This window comes from Carcharhinus amblyrhynchos, chromosome 3 (genome assembly GCF_965287045.1).
Source record: "Carcharhinus amblyrhynchos chromosome 3, sCarAmb.v2.hapA, whole genome shotgun sequence".
Classification (NCBI taxonomy): Eukaryota; Metazoa; Chordata; class Chondrichthyes; order Carcharhiniformes; family Carcharhinidae; genus Carcharhinus; species Carcharhinus amblyrhynchos.
Genome location: NC_137326.1, coordinates 91,530,850 through 91,556,060, shown reverse-complemented (window position 1 = coordinate 91,556,060; position 25,211 = coordinate 91,530,850). Strand labels below are relative to the sequence as shown.

At 39.0% G+C, this 25,211-nt stretch overlaps 1 protein-coding gene across 3 annotated transcripts in view; it reads left to right on the top strand.

Moving 5' to 3' along the window:
• The window catches only part of rsrc1 (arginine/serine-rich coiled-coil 1), a 401,286-nt gene that overhangs the window by 207,457 nt on the left and 168,618 nt on the right, over positions 1–25,211 (top strand). For all 3 annotated transcript variants that reach the window (XM_080185516.1, XM_080185515.1, XM_080185513.1), the window contains one exon: positions 902–953. In XM_080185516.1, the coding sequence (XP_080041642.1) occupies positions 902–953 (52 nt within the window). The remainder of the gene's footprint in view (positions 1–901; positions 954–25,211) is intronic.

Sequence of the window (25,211 nt, the reverse complement as noted above, 5' to 3'; positions counted from 1 at the left end):
CCTCTCAGATATTACAGAATACATTTTGATGTTTTTTGTCTCTCTAATGTTTCTATGCCCCCAGTTTGTCTTAATAAAACCATTATACAAAGTGGTGTATGTATTTGCATTACACAAAGTTGCAGAAAGTATAATTTTGATAATACTTGAAGCTGTAGTGTTAAATCTGAGGATTTGTGTGGGGGAGGAGGAGGTTGATGCCTTTGAAGGATTATGCAAATTTGAACATTTCTTTGCTGAATGGGATTGCAAGGAGCTCTGGTGGCACATGTGTATGAACTGACTATGCAAATCCTCAAATAATCTAATGATCCCAAACTACAAAGAATTAAAGCAAAGTTTACATCTTTTTCATTTTTTTGGAACTTTGCTATAATAGATGCAGCACCTAAGCATGCATGTGAAAATGAAGAGGATTTTTTGTAACAATTGGTGGGAAGAGTAATTTTTAAGATTTGTAGGATGAGTATTGTATAAAATGTTGGTCACAGTATATTTAACTATATTTTGGCAACTTAACATTTTATATTTCATTATGTCTCAGTTATTTGAACAGTGCTGCTAAAAGATGATAGATTTTAAGTAATGTTATGCAGTTATTTTGAAATGATAACTGGGAACCATGTTTTACTTGTGTCGTGTTTAACTAGGATACTTAACGTTGGCTGGTCAATGTTTTTATGGGTACCTAGTATTCTACTCTGAATCAGAAACTGACGGTGTTTCACCAGTCATTCAAACTCTTTTTTTTGAATGCTGCGTCATTTTGATTACACAAAGAATTGTATATTGTCGTGCACAGTTCTTTTATTTCTTGATGAATGAAAATCCCTTGGACTATCTCATCATTAATACAGAGATCCATTATAAAGGATGTGAGTTTATCTTTGTTGTTTTGCAGCCCCCTGCGGAACAGGCCAAAGCAAGATTACAGTTGGTCCTCCAGGCTGCTGGTAGGTGACGATATTGAAGTATCATGCACTGTATGAGATTGAATTTCCTTGTACACATATTGTGTAGATATTTTCAAACGATGGTTTATATTTTCATTCTGTTCATTATTTTCTTAGTTGTAAAAATAAGCTTTGTCTCACTAAAAATAAAGTAAATGTTTATTTCCATGAAAGCTATTAAGCCCAGACTTTTGCTTGCTGAAACCAGATTTTGAAATTGGTTGTTGAATGTTTGGTGCAATTTCTTTCTTTGGCAGAAAAGAATTGTTTGTATTTGCCTGCCAAGTTATTTCAGTTTCTTGAAACTTAGATTCAAATTAAGTTGACATAGACTTGTATGAGTTCTTAATTAGAAACATGTATTTGCTTGTAAAAGACTGATTAATGATGATGGGTTTTACCAAAGTATTTCACATTTACAGACCAAGCAAACCGTTCTTACTATTTTCATATATATATGAGCAAGTATTTTGTTGCTGTTCCTCTAACATTTTGGTGAAACTTAGCTTTTCTTCTGTTACTGTTATCATCTGGTGGCGGGGCAACTTGAACTTGATTGATGAAGATAGAACATGTGTGCACGATGGAGAGGTTGAAGAAATAGTTAATAATTATGCACAGAGCAGAATCTGTCTATATTGCCTGAGAATGGTGCATCTTGTTTCAGCTAACAGAGAGCATTAATGGAGACCACCATGCAAGCACGTTCTGTAGATTTAGTAATGTGGAATTTTCTGTGCGACAAAATTATATAATCAAGGCTTAATGCCAGTTTAAGGTGCAAAAGATGAAGGACATTTGGGTATAAAAATGTTCTCTAATTTTTATGCCTTGTACAGATTACTTGCATTTCTTGTATCAATTTAGCGTAACCTCTGCCAAAACCTTCTGGCACTTAATGACGTGGATCCAAGGCCAATACAAAAGAACAGCTCACGTGAATTCCCTGAATTTACAGGAGCTCAGAACTGGCTGTAAATGCATGCCTCAGATTTATGGCAATTTTTTCCTTGCTGGGTCATGAAGTACACTCTATATATTTTAATGCATCTTTATGCCGCAAGAATGATTTGGCATTAAAAACAGAAATACTTCTACCTGTGCTTAATGTACGTAAATAATGATTTGTTGGCTTGAAATTTTAATTTTCATGCTTGAAAAGGGATATGGTGTTGGTTCAGCACTGTCCTTGGGCTGAGATTTGTTACAATGATTTCCACATTTCAGACAGTTATTTTTCCATTCTGCATATGTTAGTTAGGTTCTCAGAAAATGTTGGCATAACTTGCCTCTGGGAAGATCACAGTACATTTTTATGTAACTTGCTGGTTACATTGTTTTTCAAGAATCTCCAGGCCATTAATATGTGTTGACTAATTTTAAAATAAAATGCCTGGGTGTTGCAGGAAAAGTGGAGGCAAGTTATGTTGTATCACTGCTTGTCAGTTACTCTGTATCTTCCTCAATAAATTATCTGTATGAATATTTTAAAATGACTGTTAAATTTTCATTGGAATTTATGTGAGATTCATGTGGCAGCTATTTATATTGTATTGATATATCTGTAAATTTGTCACATTGACAACCTAATCTTTACTGTGTTTGGTACAAATTTGGACTTAATCAGGCAGTGAATTCTTAATTTGAATGCACCATTGGGAAATATGAAGATTGGTTTTTATTTGTTTCTGAATTATAGATGTCATTATAAAGTCCAGCATTATTGCCCATCCCGAAATTCCCTCAAGAAAAGTGATAGTGAGCCGCCTCTTTGAACCCCTACAGTTAATGTGGTGAAGATACTCCTACAGATTGTTAGATGGGGAGTTTCTGGACTTTTAACCCAGCAGCGTTGGTGTAATGGCAATCTATTTCCAACTCGGGATGTGTGTTATTTAGAGGTGGGTCATTTCCCTTCACTCTTGCTACCCTTGTCCTTCTCGGTGAGTTTGGAAATTGCTGTCAAAGAACCCTTGGAGGGTTGTTTAGTACATCTTCTGTGGGGTGCACGCTGCAGTCACAGTGCAGTGGTGGTGGCTAGAGAAAATTCTTAAGATGGTAGATGAGGTGCTGATCAAGCAGGCTGCTTTGGCTTGTATGGTCTCAGGCTTCTTGAGTATTGTTGGAGCTGCATGTAGGAAAGTACGCAGTATTTCATTACATTCCTGAATTGTGCCATGTAAATGGTAGAAAGGATATAGAGAGTGAGGAACTTGTCACAGAATGCCCAGCCTCTGACTTCTCTTTTAACACAGTAAAAAGTCTGACAACACCAGGTTTTAGTCCAACCTATTTATTTGATAATATACTTGACGAAGGGGCTAACCCCGAAAGCTTGTGAGTATATTATCAAATAAATAGGTTGGACTAAAACCTGGTGTTGTCAGACTTTTTACTGTGTTTACGCCAGTCCAACTCCGGCATACCCACATCATTCTCTTATAACTACAGTTTTTATTTGATCCGGTCCACTTAAGTCGTTGGTCAGTGTAATCCCTCGGATTTTGATGGTGGAGGATTTGATCATGGCAATGCTGTTAAATGTCAAGAGAAGGCGATTAAGCTATTTTTGTTGGAGATAGTCTTTTCTGGCACTTGTTTAGCATGAAACTTGCATGCAAATCATTGGATGCTGGAATGTTGTCCAGCAGGTGGGCATACTCATCAGTTTCATCAGAATTATGAATATACTGTGCAATTCATTATTGGTGAATATCCCTACTTCTGACCTTATCATAAAGGGAAGTCCAATGATGAAGTGGCTGAAGATGGTTGAACCTTCAATACTATCCTGGGGGACACCTGCATGATGTTCTGGAGTGATGATTAGTCTGCAATGATTGTAACTATGTTCCCTTGACTCGGTATGCCTCCAACCTAATTCCCCATTGAATTCAATTTTACTAGGAGTCCCTGATGCCACATTTTGCGAACTGCTGCCTTGATGTCAAGGGCAGTGGCTCTCGCACCATCTCTGGAACCCAGCTTTTTTGTGTTTTTTTTTAGACCAAGCCTGTAATGAAGCTGGGAGCCAATTGATCCTGGTAGAACCCAAACTTAGTAGCAAATAGTTTATTGGTGTGTAGGTGGAACTGATATCATTGCCCCTGACACCACCTCACCTTGCTGCTGATTGTCAGTAAACTAATGAAGAGGTAAGGAACTGGTGTCCTGCTTTTTGTGGGCACTGCATACTTCAGCAATTTCCTACTATGTTGGGCAGGTGCTGTAGTGGACAGCTTGTTTAGAGGTGAGGCTCATTTTGGAACACACATCTTTCAGTACTATTGCTGAATTGCTGTGTCCAGTGCATTTCCTGTTTCCTGGAATCTCTCAATCTGAATCAGATTGGTTGAAGTCTGGCATCTGTGATGTTGAGACCTTAGGAAGAGGCTATAATGGTTCATGCATTTAGCTCTTCTGGCTGAAGATGATTGCGAATGTTTCAGCCTCGTCTTTTGCACCCCTTTGCTGGCCTCTGCCATTATTGAAAATTGAGCTGTTCGTGCAGCCACCTCCTCTTGTAAGTTGTTTCATTGTCCACCACGATTCATGGAAGGATGTAGCAGGACTTGAGGGCTTGGATCTGCTCCATTGCTCTATCTATTGCATGTTGCTTCTACTGTTTAACATAGATATCATCTTATTGCACCTTCACCGGATTGGCACTGAATGTTCAACTATGTCTGGTATCTCCTAGCATGCTATGTGACACACTTTATTGAATGAGAATTGGTCACCTGACATGATGGTAATGGTTGAGTCAGCGATATCTGGGCTGTGAGGTTACAGATTGCTGATGATCCCAATGCGTCATGGAGTGCCCAGATTTGAACTGCTAAATTGTTCTGAATCTATCGTATTTAGCACGGTAGTAATGCCTTGCTGCGCAGAGCGAAGACAGGACTTGTCTCAATAAGGCCTGTATGCTATTCATTCCTACTGATACTATCATGGACAGATGCATTTGCGACAGGTGGCGAGGTGGTGACAAGATTAAGGAATTGTTTGTGATTTTTACACTGCTGCAGTCTGGCAATTAAAACGAAACCTGATTTTTTTTTTAAAGGGCTTATTGTAGAGAAAGCCTAGCATTACAAATATAATACAGAACATAGCATTTATGTTTGCATTTTTCTCATTGTTCAGATACTCTAAATAATATAGCATTTATTAACCCTGATTGTAATTTGGGGATTTTCATTCAAATTCTGGATTATTTTAAATCAGGTTTGTTCTTCACCATTATCTTTATACTACTGTCAGGAACTATTTTTATTGTTTACACATTTTGTCTGAACAGGTAGAAATTTGCACCCAGTTTAACCTGACAAGTATTTGAATCATTTTTGCTCCAATAAACATTTATACCCCTTTAACCTGTGGTGTATTGAGTGCTATCCTCCTCTCAATCACCAACAGGTATTCAGGTTTCTAATTCTTCCAGATTCACTCAGCGTTTTTTGTAAGGACAACTTTTGCATTTCCTTTTACCTGTGGATGTTTGTTTTCACCATCCCACAGTATCTTTTCTATTTTCAGTCTGCACTTTTCCCTCTGTCTTTTTAGTTGTGCCTTATTTTCTTGCTCACCTTCTCTTCCTGTGCACCTCTTCTTGCTAGAGCTTCATTTCAGCCAATAGTAGGAACAACACAGATTCTTACAGTTACCATTTCTAATTCCCTGATTACCTGGCTGTCAATCCGGGCATTTTGAGACAAATAAAATGGTTGGGATCCTTTGGACCCCAATATTGCAAACCTCATACAATTGTTGATTTTCAGTTGCAGCTATATGAATCCATGTTTTTACTCTTCATTTCCAAGTATATTTATAGCTGCAAACACATTTGGACTGCTTTTCAAAAATGATCTGTAGATTCATTTTTGTTCTGTATTTTTAGTGTATAATTGTCAGAAAGCTATGTTTAGTACAGAAAGGTATCAAAAAAACATTTCATACCACTACTGCAATTTTTTTGTGGACCACACACTTCCCAGAAACCATGTGAGGAAAAAAAGCATGAATTACAAACTTGGCATGATTAAATCTTGTATGCTTACTTTGTGTTTCCCTGACAACGTAGAAGCAAAGCTAAAACCATATTTACATCATTGTTGGTTCTATCGCTATTCAGTTGAATTTGTTTTTTTGGCAGAAAAGGTTTTTTGCAAAATGTAGCTATAACATTCAAAACTGAGAAACAGAAACTGAATTGATCAGGAGACATATTGCCCACTGCCAAACCCCTTTTTTTTGTATATGGTGACATGAGGAAAAATCTTTCCATGCAGCAGGTGTTTAGGATCTGGAATACACTAAGGGTGTGATGGGTGCAGGGTCAGTTGAGATTTTGAAAAGGGAATTGGACCATTATCTGAAAAGGGAAAATTTTGCAGGCTATGGAGAAGAGCTAGGTTAATTGTTCCTTCAGAGATCCAGCACAGACACAATAGCCCTAAAGCCTCCTCCTGTGCTTTTAAAACCATTCTATGATTCTATATTTATATATCTGATTATAATGAGCACTTGTGTTTCTGCAGCTCTCCAGTGTCCATCTCAAGCCAAAGCTTTCAAGGTCCTGATGCTGGACAACAACATTGAGGAATGTGGTTCATGCCAAAATCATCTTCAAGGTGTCTCTGAAGGACATATTGAAGATTAGGTTTTGTGATGAGGAACTAATTGCAACAATGTGACCACTTAGAGATCCTGTTCTTGATGGTCAACCCAGTCCTCTGCTGAGAACCCACCCCATCTAGAAAGATTTCGGGAGATGTAGCCTTTCTACCCTGCGAAAGCCAAGCTTTCAGACCTTGCTTTTTGTTGCTTGCAGTCGAGCAGCTGCTGTGACAGCCGACCTGATCCTTGTCTGCTGCTTGTTTTTCGCAAGTTTGGGTTTTTTTAACCACAGCACTGATGTATGTTACCAGAAAACCAGGTGATGAAGAATAGAAATTGAGTCAATTTTTACATACTTTAAGCATTTATTTACAGGTACACTTAATGAATGCACATCACTTAACCCAAATCAACCTGACCCAAATCCACATTTTCAGTCTGTTCCTATTTCTCGGGGCACAAGCGAATTCCTGATGAACAACTTGGACCATTTACTCTCAGAATAATGTTGGTTTGTCATTTACTTACTACAGTAAAATCTCTGTTGTCTGGCATACTATGGGAATGGGAGGTGCCAGATAATCAAATATACATGAATATACTGTTAACTGAAATTTAAGGTGAGTTCCACATTTTTATCCAATTGGAACATTCCAGGTTGCTCATTCAGGGGGTGTTGGGGTCTCGAGAGGTGATGGAGCGTATGGGTCAAACGGATGGAGCGTGTGGATCAAGTGGATGCACCAAGGACAGCTGGTGCAGCAGAGCAGTGGGAGGCTGAGATCAGAGCAAGGATAAGTGGCCAATCAATATTACTAGTGAATTTGATATATCCAATCAGAAAACAGATCCAACCCCAGAATTCCAGTTAATGGAGAATTCAGATTGGGAGAGGGATGAGAAATCTAATTGTCACAATTTTATTTACCTTGCTATCACTCCTCATACACAATTTAGTGCTGACCTTATATCACTTTTGAAGCAGGCTTTTGTATGAAACAAGAATCGGATATTGACTGCAATTACTGTTATTACAGACACAGTTCCCCATTTTTAAAAATTATATTGTTAGATTTAGATGAAATGCTGATCAGAATATTCTCTTTTCAGTGTTAACTCCCTGATAATCTCCTATGTTCTCGGCAGCTGAAGACTGTCCCATGTTTGGTGAGCAATTCCCAATTTTTGGATAGCTAAACACATGAGAATAACTGGAGCATTAGCAACAGGACCAGAGCAGCTGAGTACAGCAACATCAGCATTGGCAGTGGAGTGTACTGTCCTGTCAGGCACCTTTGTAAAGTAGCAGTAATTTATTGTGCAATCATTTGCTGATTTGATGACGTTGGAAATCAGGAATTGACATGGCTGCAAAGGTGAAAAGAGGATCAATGTCCGTATCACAAGATAATTGGCAGATAGATACAAAGTGACAGGGACTTGGGTTGTACTGATTCTCTGTGTGAGTACTGATGTCTTCTAGTCTCTTTTGGACCTGCTGAGACCTCATCCTGGGCTCGGCATGTTTTTCACTTCTTTTCTTGTTCCCTTGTTATGGTATCTGTCCCACTGTGTTCAGGCTGCTGTAACTGGCGAGCAAAAGATAATTGCTTACACATGAGTAAAGGCCTCTTGGGTGGCAAGCTATTGGCAAACTGGCACCTATGGAACTGGAGCCGGCAAGGAGTTAATCCTTCCAAAAGGAAGAAAATAATGTATGAAAGAAATGAAACATTTCATTCGCCATGCATATTGCTTTCACAAAGTACAACTAATTTTCTGTCTCCTTGACAATGAATTTTGGTGAATTTGACACTTCGACATTATCTCAGAAATCTAGTTGGATTTTTTTTGCAAATTACTATACATGATCGATATTTTATTTTCATTTTTACCTTTTAAATAAATTGTCTAATTTTCATTTATAAAAGCAATTGATATGAGCAAAATGAAAACATTTCAATTAGAACTTGCTAACTGATTGCATTGCATGTTTAGCTCACCATATTAGCTGAACTTTCAATGCAGGTATGCTCCCCACCAACCCCCTCCCCATGCGTTGCATGCGCGCGTGCACACGCACAGAAACAGTAAAGGAGTAGAATTGTATCATGGTTCAAATTGTATATATAACTTGGAGAACCTTTAATATATTTTTGAAATGTATAATTATAAAGTAGATGTGACGGTTGTGAGCTGAATGGTACAATTTGTTTAATTTGCACAGAGCTGTCAGCATTTATTTCTTAATCTTACTCTCCAAAATATGATAAAGCTACTATGGGTTATATATCATTCCAGTCTTGAATCTGTGTGATTCAAATGAAATATATAGTGCATGGCATCTTATTTTTAGAGTGAAAAATTGAAGGAGAGAATAGATCACACGCAGTCTTGGTGGGAAACAGGAACCTGTTTCTGTTGAAAAAGATTATTCTCTATTTGAATTTCACTTTTATAACCTTATTTCAAGGAGTGTGGTTAACAATGTCAGCAATGTAGAGCATATTCATATGTCATTATTTAATTTTACTTGAGTTAAAAAAGCAATATTTATTTTGGCAGTTAGCAAATAGTCATTGATAGCTAAGCAATAATCAAAGTGTATTTAGAGCTATAATATTTATGGCTGCTCGCAGCTGTTTTACTTAAAACCATTCAAAATTCAATAGACGTCAATATATGGTAGTTGTTCAAAGCACCAATTTATGAAGCAGTTTAATTTTGATCCAAATTGCATTGATAGCAACGTAGATAAAGATGGTTTGTTTTTATTTGATTAAAAATGCTCTGACTTTCAAGAAACTTAAGTTGTATTGCATGATGTGCAGGATGTTTTGATTTTGTTTATTAAATAAATCTTACAGTGCAGTAAATGGTGGTTAATGAGAACCTTGTTATGTGGTGCATTACTTGGAAGCAAACATTGAGAATGTTTTTAAGGATGCATTTGCTCAGACACATAACATCCAATTAGCAATTGATAATGGGAAGAGCTGCTGAGTTGCAAGTACATTTTGGACTGTGGTGGCTACTTTAAAAGCATAATTTAGTAGGATCTAATCCAAAGAATAAAATAATGTTAATTGAATGCAGTTAACTTGTTATTTGCAACTTATATCACAACAGGACATAATATGGATCATATGATTATTTAGGTTTTTGCATAATCACCTATTATGCTGACATTCAATAGATGCAGCCCTAAGAAACCTATTTCTCAGACGAGTTTCTAATAAGATCAAAGGCCATAACAGGGTGTGTTATTGCCCTACAGAAGCAATTGATGTATTTTTAGGTTGGAATCAACTGCAGCTACGAGTTTCAGATCAGTATCTGCAGAGTAAGATGTGCAGCTTTGACTTGTGCAGAGTTTGCTCTTGTGTGGGGCAAAGTTTTAATGTCATCGAAGCGCAGAGAATTTCTACTTTCTCCCAGCATTGAGAAAAGTGTTCGGTAAGTGCCTGAAAGTGCAGAATTGGCAGTCAAAATGTTGGACCTGCACTGCACCTGATCAGGATCAAAGCAGCCTCCTAGATTTAGTGTGTGTAGGAGTCAGATTGTTATTTGATACCTTTGTTTCAGTTACATTTGCATCATTGTCTGTCTGGAGCGGCTTTCTATTGATGAAAAAAAATGGCAGTTTAATGGAGTTCTAAATGAATAGAGACAACTGGGAGAAGCTTCCTTGTTGTGACAAGCTTCTTTTTTCGTCATGGACTATGAGATCACTCTCTCCCACTTTTTTAATTTTCCACTTGATGAAAAAATGGCAAGCATTATATATTTTCAAGATTAATGTTCCCTTATTAGGAAGAGGAGTCTCATGTTTACAGCAGTCATTTGAAACATGAGCTACAAACCAATCGCACAATGTAGTTTCTGTCCTTGAAATATACTTCCTTAAACTTGAAACAACAACTTATATTAATGTAATACATTTCACAATCTCTGGTCAACCAAAGTGCTTCACAACCAATGAATAATTTTTGAAATGTTGTCACTTTTCAGCAAATTGCACACAACAAGTTTCCACAAACAACAAGTGAAGTAATTAACCTGTCAATGGTAGTAGAAGTGGTTCAGTTTTATTGGTCAAGATACTTGGGGAACTCTGCTATCTCCTGGCTAGTGTTGTAGGATCTTTTAGGTGCACCCCAATTTATTTATTGTTGGGATGGTATGCAATTGTTTATTCAACCATTCCTAGTTTCCTCTGAGATTGTCAAGATTCAGTCACTCAGTATGTGGCTGGAATGTGATGGGTTGGATTTTTACTGTGGCAGTGTTCAGTTTTTTTTCTAGTGCTAATCCACAGATGATGGTATTTATTAAATTCACTTTCTTAATTTGTCAAAGGGAAGATAAGGGGTGACACGGTGGCACTGTGGTTAGCTCTGCTACCTCATCGCCCCAGGGACACGGGTTGAGTTCCCGGCTTGGGACACGGTCTGTGCGGAATCTGCATGTTCTCCCCATATTTGCGTCAGTTTCCTCTGGGTGCTCCGGTTCCCTCCGGGTGCTCCAGTTTCCTCCCACAGTCCAAAAGATGTGCTGGTTAGGTGCGTTGGCCATGCTAAATTCTCTCTCATTGTACCTGAACAGGCATCGGAGTGTGGCAAGTAGGGTATTATCACAGTACCTTCATTGCGGTGTTCATGTAAGCTTACTTGTGACACTAATAAATCAACTTTAAGATAAACTTACAACTTTTGGGTTGCTGATCCAGTATTATAAACCTAAAATTCCTCGAAGAGACAGCTCCCATGGAAAAGCAGTCCTCTCTCAGAAGTGTCTATTTAACATGGGTGATGTGCTCAAAGCCTTGTTGCAGAGGTGGTGGGTAGCTAGAGTACGCAACAGTTTGACCAGCTGACAGTGCTTTAATGAGTCAATTTGACACTTCACCTGCAAGATCAATATAGTTTTACATTGAGACATATGTGAACAAATGCTGAAAATCAGAATCAAAGCAAAACATTGCTGCAAGAACACAAGGTAAGCCATCAACTAAAAAATGTCAACATTTCATCTATTGCTTTCACCTTTTAGATACCTCCAGATTGGTAATGTATTTTAAATAATTTTACTTTTATTGTTGTTGTTTGTTGTTTCATGTTGGATTATCTGTACCTTGCACTTCTTGGAGCTCAAAAGAGACTGCCTCCCCCCCACCCCCCTCCCCAACCACCACCACACTCCCTGCAACGTGTTTTGGCTGCTAGTTGCATCTTCTTGTCCAGCCGAAGTCCACAGCATTTTGTGTGGCTCAACCATCCCACCACAGGGACTAGAAGAGAGGCAGCACAACGGTTAGCACTGCTGCCTCACAGTGCCAGGGACCTGGGTTTGATTCCCTGCTTGGGTCACTGTCTGTGTGGAGTTTGCACATTGTCTCCATGTCTGCATGAGTTTCCTCCAGATGCTCTGATTTCCTCCCACACTTCAAAGATTTGTAGGTTGGCCATGCTAAATTGTCCCTTAAGTGTCAAGGACTAATTAGAGTAAATTCATGGGGCTATGGGGATAGGGCCTGGATGGGATTGTGGTCAGTGCAGACACAATGGGCTAGATGGCCACCTTCTGCACTGAATGATTCTATGAAGATCCTGCGAGCGCGAAGTGCCAGAAAAACCCACCCCATTTCCAAGTTAAGAGCAAATTTCTCTCATTTTTTTAGTTTGCACCCAGACTTAATGAGATGTTAAATATTCTCCATGAATGTATAGTAGCTAGTTGAAACCAAGTTACTGTAAAAGCTGGGGTTCATTGTATGGTGGCATTCGGCGTACTATAGCGTTCAATCTTGGTGTCCTGTTATTCATTGATTTAAATAACATGAATGGGATAACATGATCTCTCCAGAACAAGCTGGAATGAGCAACCCCATGAAGTGTTAAATGACCTCTGACCTGAATCAATGATACTTCCAATCTCTACCACAGTGTTCCTTTGACGGCAGCCAAAGTAACTGCAACCAAGTTAAAAAAAAAGTAAGACTGCCAGCCATAAACATGTGAGAAGAAAACTTACAGTAATTTTCTACCACTCAAATAAGAATTTTTGTCTAAAACGATTGGCAAAGGTTCCGTGGGGAAGATAAGGTTGCCTTGTAAAGGAATTGATCACAATATGAAGGCAGTCTCATTCCATGTATACCAGAATCTGACTGAACAAGACCCCTGAATCACACTTTTAAAGTGCTCGTCAATCTTTTTTTTTTTTAACTCCTTTTTTCTGGGTTATGGGCAGGTTAGGCCAGCATTGCTCGTTCATCCCTTATTGCTCTTGAACTGAGTGGCTGGTAACTCCATTTCAGAGGACAGTTAAGAATCAGCCATACTGCTGTGGGCTTAGAGTCACACGTAGGGCAGACTAGGCAAGGACCACAGACTTCCTTCCTTTGTGTGACAATTGATGGTTTCCTGGTAACCATTTCTTATCAATTCCAGAATTATGAATTTAATTTAACTTTCACTGGCTGCTGTCATGGGATTTGTTTCTCTTCCCTCGAGCATTAGTCTATGCCTTTGGATTATTAGTCCAGTGGCATTACACTATGCACCAAGTACCCTGTAGAATGTTAACACCATAAAATATTTTATTGCCCCATGTTGTTTCATTCAGTATGGTATTGAAAAATGTGTAACTTTTAATAGTTGTGCACAATTTCCATAACAAAATTGGAAATGGCTAGTTTGCTTTATTTAACCTTTTGCATAATAGACAAACGTACCATAAAATAATTTGAAAATGTGGCATTGGAGAACTAAAGGTGGTTTTATCTCGAATTGTACTGATTTACAAATGATTGTAATGCACTGATGATTTAGAAAACCTTTTCAGCCATAGATTAAATGTATTTGGTCAAGAAAATGCTACTGAGTTTTGTAGTTTGTATAAGAAAATAATTACTCTTGCCAGTCCAAGCGTGTTTCCCCATATTGAGACAATCTGATTATGCAGCCTATCATAAAATCACATCATTCCTCCACCTTGCCAATCATCTTTCCTTTGAAGGAAAATGGGTTCAGAAAGTTGCAGTATTTACCATACTCATGCTCAGTAATGTAATAAATTATATGTATATTGCAAATATTTTTCCACATTAGAATTGCAATGTGTTTTCCTGCTTTGTGTATGAAAGGGTAGGATTTGAAACAAAGACCTGCAAACTTCTTAACCCTTTGCTGGAACTCATTTTCCCACACCCATTTAACAAATGACAATTACTTTTAAAAACCAGCATGGTCAAAATGTAAAGATTGCTTATTTATAGATGCATGCTATTTTTCTCTTGTTTATTTACCTCAATGCCCCCATTTTTGTGGACAGCAAAATGCAAGGAAAATTGTAACTGAAAGTCTGTCTTTTCTTAAGCAGATGTTAAGCACGCAGAAGTTGAATGTTAATGTTACAAAACTGATGCCATAAGCTTGTACAAAGCTGAGTTGCACATGGCTCCTTGGTCTTGGATCCTGTTTTGTGTCCCTGGAGAGGTTTAAAGCAGGGCCTTTTTCTAATGTCACACTATATGGACTCTCTCAAGTCAGTATGAAGCAGATCATCCCTAGGCTAAAGCTCTTCAGCTTTTGTTATTAGACTCTGTAGACCTGTAATTAGGCCTCCTGGCAAGCCTTGCAGGGCAGTTAATGGTCATATGGGGTTTGTGACAGGCAGACTTTCTTTGTAGAAATCTAGTGTAAAGATGTATTTATGGGTCACTTCCTGCCGGGGCTGTGCTTTGTCCTTATGCCCCAATGGCTGACAGAGAGCAGGTTCCCTTGACCATGGACAGTTCACTTTGCTGCTCAATATCTTCTCAGTTAATCCCTAGTGTAAACAGAGGATTTAGTGAAGCTTCTGTCACTTAGAGCTGCCAAACTATGAGGGTGTTCGGTGATTTATTTTTTTGAAATCTTAAGTAAACTTTTCAGAATAAGTAAATGTATTTTTTCAGCATTTATATTAGAAACTGTAATTTAAATTCATTTTAATATCATTTCTAAAATGTGGTTTAAAATAGATTTTGCAGTTAAATCTTGTTTTCAGTTTAGTATTTCACTGTAATATAAAACACAGATCTTACAATTTAATTGTATGTTGAAATAAAGGAAGCTCCCTCAGTGACTGTCATATGTACATTTATTTTATAGATCATTTTGTTTGTGGTTAATTCATTTGAGAAATGGAAAGTCGTTGGATTTTCCCTAATGCCTACACAGTAAATAAGAGCATTAAGCGATCTGAACTCTGCAGGAGCCTGAACTTCGAAATGGCCCATGACAGATGTGGCAGAGGAGACCACATACATAGACTGTATCATTTTACTCTGGTGGAACTAATTGGATCACTCTTCACTTTCAGAGGCCTAGGCTTATTATAAGAACTGTTTTAAAAATAAAAGAGGATCCCATTCAGCCAATCTGTATGTGGGAAGATATGGAGAACAAAAAAATTACTGACAGGTGGCTACATATGTGAAACGTGTGAAAATCTGCCTTTTGGCAATATTCTAATTTCGGTATTAATTGTGTTACTGAAGAGTTCTCACTCGCCTGTTTATAGTTTTCATTATATTTGTGACATTTAATACATTTGTGCATGATAGCATATCTAAGTTAAACATAATTTGATGTGGCAAAATTTGTATTCTGGCCTGTTCTATCAGAAAAAAAACTCTTTGTTTTGCTTTTTGCAATTTGTATTTTTTCTATATCACAGAGAGGAAGGAGGAGGAAGCTGCAAGGACCCTCAAAAATGACATAATTATTTTACAGTGTTGTCCATAAGAAAATGAAGGTTAACATTTTGATTCAGTTCCAATGATCTTGCAGTGGCACATCATATTTTAGTTTATTGTAAACTTAAATTTCAATTTGGACTGAGTAATTAAAAATACGGTGCCTGTTTATTTTCATAGATTGGTATGCCACATCTGCTGTGTTGTGTATTGGGCAGGGTTAACCCGTAAAAAGCATCTCACTTAACTTGTTACACGGAGTATGTTTTGTGATATGAGTGATATACCACACCTAAAATGCATGACCTAAAGCATTTGGTCTGCAATGTGAAACAATGATTAAGAAATGGGTCATAGCAGAACATTGTGCTCCTACTAAAAATAATGAAAATGCAACCATGTACATGGCCTAGATTTGACGCATTTTGTTATCCTCCCATATTCCTGTATTTATTCATCAGAAACCTTATAGGAATTGTGGAATAATTTTTAACTTAATTTATTTTTCTTTGTAATAAGCTAAATTACTAGCTTAGTAAATTAAGCTAAATAAACCCAGTTATGCTGATTCTTAAATGAAACTAAAATAACATCAGATATGTGAAATCTGAAATAAAAATGTTTGAAGTTGGAAGCACTCAGCAGGTCAGGCAGCATCTGTGGAGAGAGAAACAGTTAATGTTTCAGGCTGATAATGTTCCATCACAAGAGTAATGATTTGAAACATTAACATGCCACAGATGCTGCCTGATGTGCAGAATGTTTCCATCATTTTCTCATTTTAAAAGAAATTGCTTCATTTTTCAAAGCACCAAGTAACTGTTGAACTATATTCTATTAACTTATAGTTGTTGAGCCAATCCAAAATGGCTTGAAAAAATGAAACCCCCTTCTCTATGAACTAAGTTTAGCTGTCTCTTAGCAAGGTAATGGTACCTCACGCATTACCCCAGTGCTCACCCCAGTCCAGTGCCAGCATCTCCACATCATGGCTTCATGCATTCAGCAGGTGATGCAGTTCATACAATTGGTTCACTTATTCTTCTCTTGTTCCACCTACATCGAGGCAGATTCAAAGGAGCTGGAAGAGAAAAATGAAAACAAAATATACCAGGTGCTGGAGATTAGAAATAAAAACAAAGTACTGTAAAAACTCAGCAGGTCTCGCTGAGGAGAGAGGAACAGAGTTAGTGTTTCAAATCTAATGTGACACTTCTATTTGAACTGAAGTTTTCAGTCTGGAAGGCAGAGCAAAGATAGACATCTGAAGGCATGAAGGAGTATGGCACAGCTGAATGGCATTCACTTTAATGCAAGGAATGTTATGGGTAAGGCTGATGAACTGAGGGCGTTGATTAGCGCTCTGTGTGCGTGTGCATGTGCCATAAAGAAACACTAGTGGGCAAAATAAAGGAAAATCTCATGGCGTTTTATAAGCATTTTTAGAGAAAGAGTAAAGACCCAAGCGGCAACCTGTGTGTAGAGCCAAAAGTTGTTGGTAATAGTTTTTGAGTATTTTGCATCCGTGTTCACAAAGGAGAAGTATGATGTAGTTATAGAAAGCAGGGAGGGGGACTGTAATGTAGTTGAACAGATTAGCATTGAGAGGGAGATTTTAGCAGGCTTAGAAATGGATAAAACCCCGGGCCCAGATTAGATGTACCTTATGCTATTGTGTAAGGCAAGAGAGGAGATTGCAGTAGCTCTGACATTGGTTTTCAAATCCTCTTTGGCCCCAGGAGCAGCGACAGAGGACTAGGGGAGGGGAAGTAGAGGAAAGCCAGATAATTACAGGTCGGAGAGTCCAATATCAGTGGTAGTGAAATTATTGGAAAAAAATTCTGAGTGACAGAATTAACTTCCACTTGGAAAGGCAAGGGTTAACCAAGGACAGTCATTGTTTTGTCAAGGGGAGATCATGTCTAACAAATTTGATTGAATTTTTTGAGGAGGTGACCAGATGGGGGGCAGTGCAGTTGATGTACTCTGCATGGACTTCAGTAAGGCTATTGACAAGTTCCCACATGGGAAACTGTTCAGGAAGGTCCAGGGGATCCAGGGCAGTTTGGCAAATTGGACCCAAAATTGGCTTAGTGGCAGTGACTGGAAACCTGTGTCCAGTGATGTGCCAGAGGGATCAGTGCTGTGATCCTTGCTGTTTATAGTGTACCTTAATGATCTAGATGGGGATGTATGGGATATGATCTCTAAGTTCAAATATGACATAAAAATTGGTTCGTGGTAACGAGCAAGGAGAAAAGCCTGAGATACTAGGGTGATAGACAGATGGGCTGGTCAGACGGACATAACAGTGGCAAATGGAATTTAGAGTGTGAGGTGATGTATTTTGGGAGGACTCAAGACAAGGGAATACACAATGAATAATACAATGTAGGAAGTATAGAGAGACCTTGTGGTGCATGCCCATAGGTCCCTGAGGCAGCATGGTAAAGTGGTTAAAAAGGCATATAGGATACTTGCCTTTATTAGCTGAGGCATTGAATCTAAGAGCAGGAAGGTTATGATGGAGCTGTATAAAAGGCTCGTTCGGCTACAGCTTGAATATTGTGTGCAGTTTTGGTTGCCACACTATAGGAAGGATGTTATTACACTAGAACGGGTACAGAGGAGATTCACTAGCACACTGTCTGGGCTGAAGCATTATAAAGAGAGGCTGAGTAACTGGGGTTGTTCTCCCTCGGGCAGAGAAGGGTGGGGAGAGGGGATGGACCTGATCAAGATATACAAAATTATGAAAGACATAGATAGGAAAAAACTTTTCCCCTTAGTTGAAGAGTCAATAACCATTGGGTGTAGCTCTTAGGTAGTGAGATTTAGGATTTAGAGGGGATTTGAGAAAAATCTTTTATACGCAAAAGGGGTGGGAACCTGGAACTCTCTGCCTGAAAGGGAGGTCAAGGCAGGAATCTTGAATGTTTAAGAAATATTTAAATGAGCACTTGAAATGCCATTGCATACAAGGATGTGGACCAAGTCCTGGAAAAATGGGATTAGAATAGATAAGTGCTTGATGGCGGGCACAGACATGATGGACCAAAGGACCACTCTCTGTGCTATAAAACTGTCATGACTCATCCTAACGTTCTCAATTCCAAAATTCCAAATCCACATCAGATGCAAGCTATAGAACTTTTCAAAGTAACAAATTTATTTCCCAGTTCAGGGATTTGTGCATATAATCCAGTGCAGTAATGAGTGAGGAGCACAGTTGAAGGTGCCATGTTTCATGTGAGGCCTTAAAACACAGTTGCATCTGTTCTCTTGGGTTTTAAAAGTTACCATAGCACTACTCCAGGGTGAGCAGGGTATTTCTCCCAGAGTCCTGGCCAATATTTATCACTCTTTGCCATTAAGAAAATCATACTTTCTAGCTATTTATTTTCATTGCTGTTATTCTGACCAGCAATATGAAAATTGTTTGCTACGCTTCCCACATTACAATGGTGACTACACTTTGAAAATACTTGCAAGCAATGAAAATTTTGGGATGCCAGGTATTTCAACAGACAGATGGATTTATGAACTTTCAGCCAAGCTTCATTATGTATTATCTGCTAAGAGCCCAGAGATCTATCAGAGTCCGAAAACACCTTTCTTGATTGACACCTCTGACTCTCTGATCTCTTCTGTCAATTTCACAATATTTACTTATTAAGAGGTTTCAAGTGCTTGTGATTTTTGCAATTGAAAATTTAAAGGCTCTGGATGATTAACACTTTTATTTGGCTGTAGTAAAATATATTTTTAAGAATCAACGACTTTAAAAAAAACATATCCTACAATCTCAGAATACAACAATGCAGAAGAGGCTCTTCGACTCAGAGTCTGCACTGACACATGAAATGCCCTGACCTGCCCACGTAATCCCACTTGCCAGCACTTGGCCCATAACCTTGAATGTTATGGTGTGCCAAGTACTCATCCAAGTACTTTTTAAAGGATGTGAGGCATCTTGCATCTACCACCCTCCCAGGCAACACATTCCAGATTGTCACCACCCTCTGAGTAAAAATGTTTTTCCTCAAGTCCCCCGGAACCTTCCACTGTCACTTTTAACTTGTGTCCCCTCATAATTGACCCTTCAGCTAAGTGGAGCAGCTGCTCCCGATCCATCTTGTCCATGCCTCTCATAATCTTGAATACATCAATCAGGTGGCCCCTTAGTCTTTCTTTGCCTCAACGAAAACAACCCAAGCCTATCCAGCCTCTCTTCATAACTTAAATGTTTCATCCCAGGCAGCATCTTGGTAAACCTTCTTTGCATCCCCTCCAGTGCGTTCATGTCCTTCCTATAATGTGGCGACCAAAACTGCACACAGTACTTCACAGTGGCCTCACCAAAGTTCTATACTCTACCATGACCTCTCTGCTTTTGTAATCTATACCCCAATTGATAAATACAAGTGTGCTATATGCCTTTTTTACCACCCTATTAACCTGCCTTTCCGCCTTCAGAGATTTATGGACAAACATGCCAAGGTCCCTTTGATCTTCAGAACTTTCTAGTGTCAGACCTTTCATAGTATACTTCCCTGACAAATTACTCCTTCACTTGCTTGTCAAATTAGTCCTTACCTATCACTCTTATTACCTGTTATTCCTACCCTACCACCTTAGGGTTTGTTGCTTAAATGCAGTACATACTGGATCATTGGGCATGGTAGTGTCATAACTTAGTATAGGGGCATGAGAGGCCGTGGAGTTCTTTGACGGGAACAGTGTCTTGAAATCTATCTATTTCCTCCTTATATATATTCAGTGGTTTGGCCTCCACAACCTTCTATGGTAGAGAATTTCATAAGTTCACCAACCTCTGAATGAAGAAATTTCACCTCATCTCGGTCCTGAATGACCTAATCATCCTGGGGCTATGATCACTTGTTGACTCTCCAACCAGAGGAAACAGTATCTTTGCATTCAGTCCATCTAACCCTGTCAGAATTTTATACATTAAAATTAGATCTCTCATTCCTCAAAGTTCTGGTGAATGCAGGCCCAGTTGACCCAGTCTCTCCTCCTATGACAATCATGTCCTCCCAAAAATCAGTCTGATATTTTGCTGCATCCCTTGATGACAAGTATATCTTTTCTCAGATAAGGAGAGCAAAACTGCACGTTATTCCCAGTATAGTTGACCAAGGTCAGTACAGCTGCAATAAGACTCCATTGTACGGCTTTTCTTCCAGCAAAGCTGTGAGAGATGCCTTTTCTCTCACTCCCTATCTCCAACAGCAATTAAATTAACTAAAGTAAAACTTAAAAGTTTCTCTATCTTACAATGCCACAGTTGCTAAGCAGCCACTGCTGGTTTATTTACTCTACATTTTGTAGCCCTCTCCAAGCAGAATAGAATCACGTTTGGAATTGAAACCACTGCCAACACATACAAACACCTTTGTCCAACATGAATCTATCTCTTTGTTTCACCCTTTCAGGCACATAAATGTTAAATAAACCCACTTAAGTACATACCTTATTTCTAATGTTTACCAATACAAATGTAAATCGCTTAAAAACTACCTTTATTCCCCAACATGTTTCTTCGTTATTCTGAGTGGATAAGTAGTAGCGGATAAATTCATATTTATCCACATTATACTGCATCTGCCATGTATTTGCCTATTCAGTCAACATGTCAAAATAATCTGGAAACCACATGACATTCTTGTCACTTCTCACCTTTCCAACAAGTTTTGTGTCATCAGCAAACTTGGAAATATTACTTTTGTTTCCCTCATCCAAATTCATTGTATTGTGAATAGATGGGGCAGGGACGCTGTTCCCTGCAGGAACTTAGTAGTCATTGCTTGCCGCTTGAAAAAATACCCATTTATTGCTACTCTCCGTTTCCTGTCATCCAACCAATTCTCAAATGATGCCAGTATGTTACCCCCAAACCCAATTTACTTTTGTACACTAATCTCCAATGTAAGACTTTATCAAAACCTTTTTGAAAATCCAAATGCGTCACATTTTCTGGTTCACCCTTATCTATTTTACTGGTTGTATCATCAAAAAAAGTCCAATAGATTTGTCCAACATGATTTCCTTTTCATAAATCCATGTTGATTTTATCTAATCCTGTTCCCCACTAATGTTAGGCTAACCTGTCTGTAATTCCCTGTTTTCTGCTTATTTTTTTTAAAACAAAAGGCCTAATGGTATTATTGCTAGATTATTAATCCAGAAACTCAGCTAATATCCTGGGGACCCCTGTTCGAATCACGCCACGGCAGATGATGAATTTGAATTCAATAAAAAAAATCTGGAATTAAGAATCTACTGATGACTGTGAAACCATTGTCAATTGTTGTAAAAACCTGTTGATTCACTGATGCCTTTTAGGGAAGGGAATCTGCTTTTCTTACTGGTCTGGCCTACTTGTGACTCCAGAGCCACAGCAATGTGAGCAAGGGCATTTAGGGATGGGCAATTAATGCTGGTCAGCCAGCGATGCCCATGTCCCACATGTGAATAAAAACAAAAGTAGCCACCTTCCCATATGCCAGGACTGTAACAGAACCTAGGAATTTTGGAAGAGGACAGCCAAAGCATCCACTATTTCGAAGGCCACTTTTTTTAATACCACAGGATGAAGATTACCTCGCGATTTGTCGGCTTTCAGTCCCTTTAGTTTCTCCAGCACTTTTTTTAGTAATACTGATTTCATTCAATTCCTCTTTCTCACTCAACCCTTGATTCCTTAGCATTTTTGCAAAGCTTTTTGTGTCTTCCTCTGTGTAATTATTTTGCCATTTCCTTGTTCTCTCTCATAAATTTTCCTGTTTTGGACTTATTGGGATCTACATTTGTCTTTACTAATTCTTTTCTTTTTATATACTTAAAGAAGCTTTTACAGTCCACTTTTTTGTCAGAGCAGATTGCAAAGGGGTTTTTGTGGGGCATACTTGGGCACAGGCATGGGGGTTGTTTGAGGAGGCATGAGGAACAGCTTTTGAACTCACTTCATGCAGAATGTATGACACTTCTATGAGATTTTAAGAATTATGACACTTCTGATTCTTTGAAATGCTGGGCTGACTCCATGAAAATTGTGAAGATCTAGGACATATGTAACCCTACAATGATGCTGGAAGTTGCATGTTGGGAGTGCAGGGTGTGGGCTTTTGACCTGAACTGGCTGATGGCCTTAAAAGGTGCTGCCTAAAATTGGAAACCCTGCGAATGGGGCTGGAAAACCCAGAATTAGGACCCATCCACCCGACATCTTTGAAGGGTTCAAAATTCCAGACCAATGTATTGTTCCAATTGGGATTTCCCATTATCTGTCCTGGGATAGTAGGGAAGGATAGTGCAGGGAGGTCAGATTGAGATGGCACCACGTGGGCATTTGGGACCTATCTACAGGTATCTATACTTCAGTATTTATCAGCCCAGGTGTTTATATCTCAACCACATCGATCATTATTGCTCCAAAATAGCTGCACTGCCTTCATTGAGGCAAATCAGATATTGTACCACATGCTTGCTCAAACCTCTGCCACAGGCACCATAGTGCCAATGTTAACCACTATGACACTAATTCCTTTGGACTACATCAGGAGATAAATGTAACATCCCTAGTCAATTCTGCATCAGGCAAGCCACAGAAGATTTGTTTGCCAAAGTTGATTATTTAGTAACTTTTCAATGGTTATGCAGCATCGTATGTGAGATTTTATAGAATCCCTGCAGTGCAGAAGGAGAGCATTTGGCTCATCAAGCCTGCACCGACTCTCCAACAACGTATCATATCATTCCTGTAACTCCATGCGTTTAACCTGCTAATCCCCTTAACATTGTTGGACACGAAGAAGCAATTTAAATGCCCAATCCACATAACCTGCACATCTTTGGACTATGAGAGGAAACTGGAACACCCTGAAGAAAACCCCCACAGACACAAGGAGAATGTACAAACCCCACATGGTCACCCAAGGCTGGAATCGAACCCAGGTCCTTTGCACTGTGAGGTGGCACTGTTAACCACTCTGCCACCATGTTGTCCCGGCTTATTAACTTTGAAGGAGGAGCGGAATTGTCCACCACCACCCTCACATGGCCAGAAATGCCACTTTTCAGAATACTACCAACTTTTCAACATGAAAGGCCCTTTATTCTATCAATGTTTAGGTCATATGTGATGATAAAGATAATGTGTAAGAATGCTTGTTAAGCAGGAAAAAAATTACTATCTTCTTATTACAGCAAGTGGTTCAATACACCATTTCCCCTCACAGTATCTTGTTAGCCATAGCGAAGCTGTTAGTAGAAGAGAAAGAAGTCAAAGGATTGCTCCTGAGCACTGCATGGAGGCTATGATGAGAAGGCTGTCGTATTGGCCTACACATAGAATTGTTGGGGGGGGGGCACCTTCTGCTTTAGTGTGCAATCTGCTGCTCGCTTTGTACTGTCCCTGCAGAGACTCTATTTTTGTGGCTGGCCTTGTTTTCATCATTCTTGAGCCGCGAGCATCGTTTGGGCAACTCACTGGTCAAGTTTAGAACATAGAACACTACAGCACAAACAGGCCATTCGGCCCACAAGTTGCACCGATCACATTCATACCTACCAAGCCATAGAACTACCTGTAACTCCCAATCCCATTAAATCCCATATACTCATCCAGAAGTCTTTTAAAAGACCCCAGTGACTTCGCCTCTACCACCACTGAAGGCAGCCGATTCCACTCAGTTTAGCAGGAATTCTAGTGACCTCACCTGGAGTCTGGCTATTGATCTTCTCATGGATTTCATCTTGGCAGTCTGGCAGTGGACCAGCTGATTTCTGTAAAGCCAGGAGGGCTTCCTTCCTCTTGTTCCCCCACCACCCCAAAAAAATCTCCTTAAAGTAACCAAGAAATTTAACTGGTTTCAGAGCAGTCCCGTTCAGTGCACTGGTTAGGTTGCTTAAATACCGATAATAAGAACAGAAAATTCGGCAAATACTCAGCGGTTTGGAGAGCGTGCATGAAGAGAGAAATATAATAGAACTATAAAAGGTCAATGACTTAGAATGTTAACTTTTTCCCTCTCCACAGAATCTGCCTGAGCTGAGTACTTCCAGCATTTCTTTGCTTTAATTTTGAGATTTCCAGTGTCCGCAGTATTTAATTTTTATGTGGCTTGGTATTAATAGGTACAGCATGCACAGTGTGTACTCATTCCTTTGGTACTTTAAAGTTACTTATTTGTCCAAGCTGCTTAAAGCCCAGAAAACAATAATGGTGATGATTCATGCAGCAGAATGATGGAAAGTGATGCATTGCCATTTTCAGCCCATCACAAATGGGCAGAGATAATTGCAAATGGCCACACTGACCTCTACAGCTAAGTGCACCAATTGTTAATTTCCAGCAAATAATTTTGTTCATCTGAGGAAGACAGACTTATTTCACTTTGCTATTATTAATGGTTTCACAAGAGTGCATGAATTGACAGCTCCAAAGTTTAATAGTAATGGTGGTTTTCTTCCTGTGTTGCACATGTATTGTTACATGCTTAATGTAAGTAGATTGTGTAGTTCTTCAAGCACTTCTATCTTTTTTTCAAGTCTTGGCAAGATGGTGCGTAAAAGGTTGTGACCACCTTGCACGTCTTTGTCAATCTACCCACAAGCTTTCTTTTCTTGTTGGCTAATTTGAAGTACCACGCACCTGCCATTGCTGATAAGATATAAAAGTGGATTAAAATAGTTGGAGAAATAAAAGAAAATTTTCAGTTATGCATTTAATTGTTGGATTATACAGCATCAATAATAGCTCACTGGGAACAATTTTGCCTCAGGTCAGAGGTTGTGGGTTTAAGTCTCATTGCAGAGACTTGAGGACATAAACGTGGGTAACATTTTAGCGTGGTGGGTTTCACTGAGGA